Source organism: Sinocyclocheilus rhinocerous, unplaced genomic scaffold, assembly GCF_001515625.1.
Source record: "Sinocyclocheilus rhinocerous isolate Xijiao unplaced genomic scaffold, SAMN03320098_v1.1 scaffold818, whole genome shotgun sequence".
Lineage (NCBI taxonomy): Eukaryota > Metazoa > Chordata > Actinopteri > Cypriniformes > Cyprinidae > Sinocyclocheilus > Sinocyclocheilus rhinocerous.
In genome coordinates this window covers 18606-28362 of record NW_015664989.1, presented here as the reverse complement: position 1 = coordinate 28362, position 9757 = coordinate 18606, and the positions used below count along the sequence as shown (strand labels likewise).

Here is a 9757-nt window from a genome sequence, read left to right as displayed (position 1 = left end):
GAAGAACTGATGACGGCACGGTTTGATCTTCGGCTGACCAATCAGCAGAAAGGGGCGTTTAATTCCCGCCCACGTGTAGAAATAAAATATTCAAGCTGTTTATTCATTTTTCCTCCCCTGAGCGAAAAACGAAAATTTAAGCTGAATTCTCTTTTTTCAATTTTTGGAAAAAAAACGAAAAAACAAAAAAGGAGCCGTTTTCTCATTTTTCTACTTTCAATATTAAATCGAAAAACGAATGATCGAATGATACACGGATTCCCCCCTTCTCCCTGTTTTGTTTTCGTTTTTTGAATAGTCTTTTGTTTTCCTGTTTGTTTCTCCCTGCTGCATGGAAACCGCCGCACGCTTCATTGCCCTAGCCCGTAGGGATCTCCCCTTCGTCGAGTATGCCTGGGAGTTCTGCGGGCTTGCCGCAGTGACGGCATTAGATGACATCACCATCAACTCTCTGTTTTGGCACGGGGCCAACTACCATTGCCCTGTGGACCTCCCAGACACCAAGTGAATAAGCTGGAGGGAAGGGATCCTCCGATGTCTGGAGAGTGTCCGGCCCCGAGCCAGAACCAGCCCGTTGTCAAGCCTGCCGGCCGTGGCATTCTCAAGCCCGCCGGCCGCTCCGAAGTCAAGCCTGCCCACTGTTCCAGAACAGTTCAACCCAAATATTCAGATGTGTGCAGCGCATTTTATGGAGGACTGTTTCCTGATCCTGGTAGAGTAGACTACAATGCCGGCTGTTCTGACTCAAAGACTGTAAGTAGGTTTTTTATATTTAAAGAGTTTTTATATTTTATATTTTTTTATATTTAAAGCGAGTTTTTTGGGCAGTGTAGAGTAGGGCTTGTTGTTTGTCATTTCTCCGATTACAAATGCAGACATGGTTTTATGTTTACGCGGCGCGATGCAACACAATGTGTAAAACGACAGTATAAGTCATTATAATCAGTAATTATGTCGCCACTGGATGCAACGAATGCCTCGTTTATAATGGGTTTTCATGTTTTTGAATCATCGCTCCGGCCTGACAGGGCATCATCACAATATGGCAAGGGGCGTAACATTTCTGTCTCACGCTTGAGGTATTCGGCCAATCACAACGCACTGGATAGCTGGCCAATCAGAGCACACCTCGCTTTTCAGACCGATGAGCTTTGTAAAAATCGTCGCATTTCAGAAAGGCGAGGCATAGAGGAGAAACAATAATGTACAGTATGTGGAAAATAATGTGTTTTTTTAACCTTAAACAGCATAAACACATTTCATTACACCAAATACACAAAATAATGTTCTTTTTTAGCAACATCATATGACCCCTTTAACCCCCAAGTCAAGGGAGGAATTTAAGGAGGAAGCGACTGTTGGCTCGAGCCCATGAGTCCGCTCCAGTGTCGGCTCCAGCCCCTGAGTCCACACCAGTGTCGGCTCCAGCCCCTGAGCCAGCTCCAGTGTCAGCTCCAGCCCCTGAGTCCACTCCAGTCCCCGAGTTTAGCCCAGAGAGAGCTCCAGTCGAGCTCCAACCCCCGAGTTTAGCCCAGAGAGGGTTCCAGTCCCCGAGTTTAGCCCAGAGAGGGTTCCAGTCCCCGAGTTTAGCCCAGAGAGGGCTCCTGTTCCCAAGTTTAGCCCAGAGAGAGCTCCAATCCCAGAGTTTAGTCCAGAGAAGGCTCCAGTTCCCGAGTGTAGCCCAGAGAGGGCTCCAGTCCCCGAGTCTAGCCCTGAGAGAGCTCCAAGCCCCGAGTGTAGCCCAGAGAGGGTTCCAGTCCCCAAGTTTAGCCCAGAGAGGGCTCCAGTCCCCGAGTTTAGCCCAGAGAGGGCTCCTGTCCCCGAGTCTAGCCCAGGGAGGGCTCTAGTTCCCACGTCCATCCCAAGGAAGGCTCCAGTTCCCACGTCCAGCCCAAGGAGGCATCCAGTTCCCGAGTCAGGCCCACGGAGGGCCTTAGGGGTTGATATTTTCCCAGGCCAGGCCGAGTGCCGAGGCCAAGGCCATGGACATCAGTCCTGTGTTACGTGTCTTGTGTTTTCCTCCCCCACGTGCTTTCCATGACCCAGTTGTCCCTCATGTGCAATTATGTTTATTGCACCCAGGTGTTTTTCGTCATCCCCTCGTCATGCCATGTGTATTTAAAGTGTTTCCTGTTCTGAGTTCCTCGTCCGGTATTGTACGTCGATCCCCGTGTCCTACGTGTGTTTTCCTAGGTGTAAAATAAAGTCTGTGATAATTATGGATTCTCCTTCGTCTCCTCGCTCCTTCACAGTAGGCACACCGTAACACTCACATCTCCCATTGTTTCCCTTCTATACTCCTATTGTCCTGACCATTAAATGTGAAAAACCCCAAGAAATCAAGATAAAAAAGAAAGAGCAACCTATGAGCAATAAAACATTTTTATAATGGGAGTCTTGAAAGAGATTACAACAAGACAATAAAGGGATCTCCCATGTTGCTCACAGCCCATTCTCATTTTGGACTCTTCTCTCTCAGAACTTTCTTATGTCTCATTTGTGTCTACTTTTATTTCTCCTAAGGAATTTTTGGAATCTGAAATGCTGTTGATACTAAAATGAGAGATATATGAGAATCACGACTAAGTCTCCTGAGCTTAGGAAGAGCCACCACTGAGCAATACATTTTTCCTCAGGGAGCACCCTTGCCTGTAAGCGAGGCATCCATCATAATAGTTTTCTCAGGCCAATACGCCCTGATTTAGAAACTGTGGTCATCTCCACAAAAGAAGGGTACAAAGGCATTTGGGCATAACTGAAAGCCCCTGCATTGGAGCCACCATTGTAAGGGCCTCATATGGAGCAGGACTAGAGTGATGACAAGGGCCGCTGCTGCTATAAACCCAACAACCTTTGGAATAGGCTGGCTGGAATACCCTAGCAACAGGCAAGAAGGGCTAATGCCTCAAACTGAGCTAAGATTAGCCAGCCATAAAGACAGTTCAGTACACGGATGCTCTGGAGTCACAATTCAGCTAAGGCTGCATCCATGCACTTTGTGAAGGCGCAAAGTGACAAGGCCAAAGGGCTCAATATTGGCATGCTTCACCTCCAAAAGCGAACCTGAGAAACATTCTAAATGGGAAAAATTTGCATGTAATAATAGGTGTCCTTTAGATCTTTTGTGACAAACCAGTCACTGTGTCACCACACCAAGTTCTCCCTCACTATTGTCACTATCACAGTCTTCATCCTGCTCACTCTGTTCACAATCCCTGGATTTATTCACCTGCACGTGATTCTACTTAGCACTCAATCAAAGACTGCACAAAAACACAGCATTAACACTCAACCTCTGTCTCCTACAGACATTCACCACTTTGCATTTACATGCTATTACTCATTGTCTCCCCTTGTTGTTTCTTGTGTTTTGGTCTTGTTTTATAGACAAGTTTTTGCTTTGAAATAAACCCTACATTTAAATTGACTTCCTGTCTCCACTCTATGTTACATACTGGTATAATGGTTGCTGAAAATTCAGATTTGCCATCACAGGCACTCTAAAGAGAAAGGAAAAAATGAAATCGCATCATATGACCCCTTTAAAAAAAATGTATGAACCCCAGATTTTTGAACCTCATAGAGAACTCTGACAGTAAAACTAAATGAAAAGCCAAACATCTTCAATGTGCCATAAACCCTGATGGTTCATCTGGAAAATATCTCATAAGAATATGGATAATCTTTAAACACAGTAGAATCCACAATATTTATCCCTATAACAGATCCTACGTAAACACCAAGAACAACAACTATAATGATAACTATATTAGCATCCACAACATTGGATGATAATGTACTACTTTTTTGAAGTGTGCATTTATGTAATCTGCCACTTGAAATGGTTGAGCTCTTTAAAGTCAAGGGGATATTTGATTGGCTGTCAGTGTTCATCAAATGGAAAAAAAATGTGTGAGGTGTGGACTTCCCTGTTCTCATAAAATTAGAACGATTATTAAAACTTTATAGTCATCATTAACGTTATCATCCTGTCAACGGGTCTCTTTAGTGACATTGACAATATTAGTGATTACATCACGATATAAATTGGCATCTGTAAATTTCCAACTGTAATATGTACACATACCTTAAAGCACTGGATGTGGAAGTAAAGGCTGAGAGTCTCTATAATCATGGCGGCACCTTTGCCAAGTGGATGACCACAACTTGAACACAGTTTCTTCCCACTGACAGACCTACACATACACAAACAAAAGTGAATGTATGTTAAAAAATAATTAAATTAAAAATACCTTATTATTATTTTCTTTATTATACATTATTTATTTTATAGTGTCCTTGTTAAATGTTATATGTAATGACTACAGTAAAAACAGTAAATTATACATAATTACTTGCAACTAACCCTAATCCTAACCTTAACCCTATATTTAGTACATTTTGTTAATTAATATTACCCAGTACTTAAATATATAATTACATTGTAACAAAGACAACTTAAAATAAAGTGTAACAAAAAATTATAATTGTCAGTAATAAGCACAGCAGCAGACATTAACAGAAAATGCACAGCATCAAAACTAATGGATGACTGAAATGGGAGTGCCAATGCTGATATTTGTTCATATTATCATATAATACAAATTTAATTATGGCAAATAATGACTTAAACTCAAATACTGACTCAAAATTCACTTACAATCAATTCTGTTTTGTGATGGGTGGAAACAGGGAATGAGTGATCATTTAACACTGGATCATTTGGATCTTTAGTTGTGATCTCACATCAGAGAAACTGTGCTGTACCTGTTTGGTGATGGAGGTGGTTGTGTATCTGTGAATGAAGGTGATGTTGATGAATTTGGCCCAATGTTCTCTATAGAGTCAGACCTGAGAATGGAGAGCCACATGCAGTGTTCATGCACACACACATGCTCAGAATAATTAAGCTTCAGCCATAAGGATTAATTAAACATAATCAAAAATTATATAAACTTTGAACAACACTTTGCAGCTTGTGTGAGAATAAAGAAATCAATGAAAGAATACATAATGCACACAGACATATACCTCCTGCGTCCACCAGATTTTGGTTGAGATGCATTCTTTTTCCAGGTCTCATTCTGCTGGGGTATCTGTCTGTTACCCAGTGGCATATCTGTAAAGTAAAGTAAAGTAAAGTAAAGTAAAAAGTAAAATATAAAATAGTTTAAAAAAGACAAATAGTTTAACTTTTGTGTGTGTGTGAGAGAAAGAGAAATGAATGTAGGCCTACTATATTTTGTTTCATAGCAGTAAACTATTTTCACCTCTACAGTAAGGTATGTGAAATGTATGTCTATATAAAATAATACAAATATTAGAAAAAATATTTAACATTATTTTGAATTAATAGAATGTTTAAGTTAAAAAAATATATAGCAAAGATATTTAAAATCCAATGCATGGAAGGCAGATTGGTGCCATCTGGTGGGGGGAAAAGAAAATTATATTTAATACCATGGTGCAACCACTAGACGCCTGTATAGCCCAATATATAAATATACATACAGGGTTGTGCGTGCCCTAGATCAGGGGTGTCAAACTCAGTTCCTGGAGGGCCGCAGCCCTCCAACACACATACCAACAGCAACACAGCAGTTCCAACACACATACCATGTAGTTTTCAAATAAACCTGAAGGACTTGATTAGCTGGATCAAGCGTGTTTAATTAGGGTTGAAGCTAAACTCTGCAGGGCTGTGACCCTCCAGGAACTGAGCTTGACACCTGTGCCCTAGGTACTTATAATTAGGGATACTATTATACTATATAATACTATTACTATTATTGTAAGAATTATATATATTATAGTCAGAATTAAATACTTTTTTAAATTAAGTTTATAATTAACCATATAAGTTTATAATTAATTATAATTATAAATTAAGATGTTATAAAGTAGATTATACCCCCAAAAATTGCTCTGTATTTTTGTATTTCCCATTCATTTTCACTGCGGTCCATTTAGCCTTTTCTAAGCATGTCCATGATTGTTTTATACTCATACAGCAAGTGCCACAAAGGTCAGATAAAACTTAAAGTACCTTAAAAAATGCAAACATAAAATGTTTCAGTATAAAATGACAGAAGACCACCAGAGGGTTAATTTAAAATATTTGAAAGATATATTCAGTTACAGATTGCACAACATCCTTTTTCAAAAACTTAGTTACCTAGACAGCATTTTAAGTCATCGTAGATATGCATTTGTTTTTTAAGAATTTAAGAAACCTTTAAGATATAGAAGTATCTTGCACTTGCACTATCTTGTTAAGACTGAGAATGTAATCACAGAATGCACAAGCTGCACAAGTTTACAAGCTCAGTAAACAAAATAATCTATGATAAACAAATTGTGAGAAATGCTTTTTATTTAATTCACATTTGATTAAAATGAACAATAAACAATCTGATAAAATTAACCTTGTATTGATGTGTTCTATATATGTATTATTTTGCTTAGAGTTGTTAGTTAAACAACATGCTAATGTCAAAGCCCACTAGACTCACCCTGACTAGACGGTAATGTAGGCTGCTTTTCTTGGCTCTGGTCTCCTTGTCTTCTCTGACCCACTGAACCACAACCTTGCAGGGGAGAACTGGTATAGGAGAGATGAGTGAAAACATGCAGCAAACAATATGTTCAATTATAATGAAGTAAAAAAAAAAAAAAAGTTAATAATTAACCCCAAAACAAAAATTCTGTTATTATTTACACACCTTCACATTGATCCAAACCTACATGTTGTTTTTTTTTTTTTTTTTTCATGCAACACAAAATCTTGTTTTCCATAATACGTATAACAGTTTATAGTTATCATGTCTGTCAAAAAGACCATAAAACACAGTAGACAGACATGGTCACTGTGAGCTATTGTTGTAAGGAAAAGAGAAGTTTATTCAAAAATTGTGTCCCGTAGAAATAAAAAAGGTCTGGAATTACAATTTAAATTTTTGGGTGAACTATTCCTTTATGTTTATTCCTAGAGTTGTTGTCCCATACCTTAATGTCATCTGTAAACTCTCTATCTTTCTTTGGGTTGCTCCACTGTTGTCATTTTCCCTTTGTCTATAAGTCCCAGAGCTCTGATGGAGTGAGAAATATGGTCAGAATCATTTACACCAGCATCAAGCACTTCATTTAATGTCCTTCCTTAAATTCTTACCATCTGCTTCTCCTCTGGCCCCTGTTTATTTTCCAGCTCAGGCTGGGACTGTAAAGTGCTGTGGGTTTTGGGAAGGGCTGATGGTTCAATCATTGAGTGAGGGGTCAGAGGGGTCAGGGTCTCTTCCAGAATCTTCCTCTCCTGTATTGACGAAAAAATAAGTCACTGGCAAAGCTTCTATGAATAAATAAGTACAGACATGGCTTTTTTTGTCAGATAACTGAGACTAATGTTTCAAATTATGTGATGACATGTATTTTACAACAATTTACCATAGTAAGCATGCTTTCTGCTGAAAACAAACAAACAAACTGAAATTAAACATGACAGAAAAAGATTCTTACACTGTTTGAGGACCACATATTCATTTCTCCGTAGTAATAATAACTGTTATAACCAGGGTATGATTTGTCAGAGAGATGGGGGGATTCTCTGCTGATATATATCCCTACCTCTGATTTTTTTAAATTTTATTTTAATCCCTGGTGGGGATAAAATAAAATAAAATATGTTTTAAAAATATTACTTCTCATGGAAACATCCTTTATTCTTATAAAAATACAATGCACCAAAATACATATACTATCACAATCGTAAACTTATTAGCTTCATGTTTCATCTGTTAGTTATCTATAGAAACAGAACACAGAACCATGACCGGAAGGTGGGGGAAAATTGATGGATTTGCACCGAATCGCCTTTCTACGAGGTCATTAATCAGAGAAAAGAGAGAGGCAGACAGTGGTTGAAGCTACTTCTTTTTCATCAGATTGCATTATTAATGGAAAATTAACAGAAATTATGATTCTATCTAATGAAATATTAGGTAAAAATTGTGATTACATATTTCTCCAAATGTGCACATTTTCGGACTAAAAGCCATTTGTGTGTTGTGTAGCGAAGCCCTGTGATCAAAAGTAAATAAAGTAAACGCAACTACAGGTATGTGTCTCATTATTCGTGTCTCTTTTTAAAAAAAAAAATTATAATGTAAAGTATATTTCCCAGAAAGGAGTAATTGAATATGGTATCAGTGATCATAATATAATTTTTTTTTGTACAAGAAAATGCAGTAAATTAAGATTTAGTAATCATAAAACAGCACGAATTAGATCGTTAAAAAATATAATATTGAAGTATTTAAAGACTATCTCAGAGAGATAATTGGAGTGATATTCAAAATATCTCAATAGTTTATGATGCTTGGATAAATTTTATTTTTATTTAATTTTTTAAAGTTTTATTTCTTAAAGCAGTGGACAGAATTGCCGCCTTTAGACAGGTGAGAGTTAAGCAAAGATCTAGTCCTTGGATGGATCAGAAAATATTGGAAATATTAAAAAGCAGGAATAGGGTTCTCTTGATTTATAGGAAAACTAAGAATCAGGAGAACTATCTAAAATTTAAAGCACTTAGAAATTTAGGACAGAAAAATATAAAGGAGGCAAAACGTAATTTTATTAAAGAACATTTGAAGAAAATAAGTAAGATCCTAAATCTTTGTGGAAGGTGTTGAATAGGTTCTAATCAATTGGTAAATCAAAATTTTCTGTATCAAAGGTAGGTTTGGATATTGATGGCAAGATATAATTTGATAAAAACAAAGTTGCTAATATATTTAATTCATTTTTTTCATTAATTGCATATAGCTTAGTGGATAAGCTTCCTCTGTCCAAGGCAAGTTATGGTATTGATCTTGTTAAGAGATTTTATACAAAACAAAAAGTGTTGCCAAATTTTTTTCTTTGACTAAAGTAGATCAAATTACTATAATGCTAAAAGAGCTTCAAGTGTCTAAGTCAACTGGGCTGGATGATATTCCAGCTAGATTTTTAAGAGTTGCTGCAGATAGTATAGCTCCAACTATTAAATTTATTGTTAATCTTTCCTTGGAAAATGGTATAGTGCCATCTGATATGAAGTTAGCAAAAATCATTCCATTATTAAAAAAAGGAAATAGATACAATTCTGGAAACTATCGTCCAACCTCCATTCTTAGTGTGGCCTCAAAAATTTTAGAAAAGATTGTGTATAAACAGATGTATGAGTATGTAAGTAAGAGTAGTTTAATGATGATGATGTAGTTTTATGCCTTTCAATCAGGTTTTAGGAGATCGACTGATACTTCTTTACTTTATTTAAAAGATTTTATAAGGAGGCAGACTGATGAAGGTAAAATGTGTGGTATGGTACTTTTGGACCTCCAGAAAGCTTTTGACACAGTAAATCATTCAATAATCTTAGACAAATTAAGTGACGTGTGTGGATGCAGCCCTGGCTCCGTTGTGACTCCAGGGCATCCGCATTCTGAACTATATCGACGATTGGTTGATTTTAGCTCAAGCAGAGCAGACAGTGGTTCGACATCGAGATGTCGTTCTCGCCCACATGAAAGAACTGGGGTTGAGGCTAAACGCCAAGAAAAGTGTGCTTTCTCCATTACAGAGGACCACTTATCCAGGCGTGGTGTGGGATTCGACGATGCAGGCACGTATGTCCCCTGCTCGGATTGAGTCGGTCCTCACCGCAGTCGCGAGAGTCAGAGAAGGCCGGTCACTCACTGTCAAGCAGTTTCAGAGACTGCTGGGT

The 9757-nt window shown here is 38.0% G+C and overlaps 1 protein-coding gene across 1 annotated transcript in view; it reads right to left on the bottom strand.

Annotated features, from left to right (window-relative positions):
* The window catches only part of limch1b (LIM and calponin homology domains 1b), a 28175-nt gene that overhangs the window by 2749 nt on the left and 15669 nt on the right, over positions 1-9757 (bottom strand). Inside the window, exons 13-18 of the mRNA XM_016541449.1 lie at positions 7169-7309; positions 7006-7088; positions 6513-6601; positions 5032-5119; positions 4768-4851; positions 4088-4196 (exon numbers count right to left, since the gene is read on the bottom strand). Coding sequence (XP_016396935.1) covers positions 4088-4196; positions 4768-4851; positions 5032-5119; positions 6513-6601; positions 7006-7088; positions 7169-7309 — 594 coding nt within the window. The remainder of the gene's footprint in view (positions 1-4087; positions 4197-4767; positions 4852-5031; positions 5120-6512; positions 6602-7005; positions 7089-7168; positions 7310-9757) is intronic.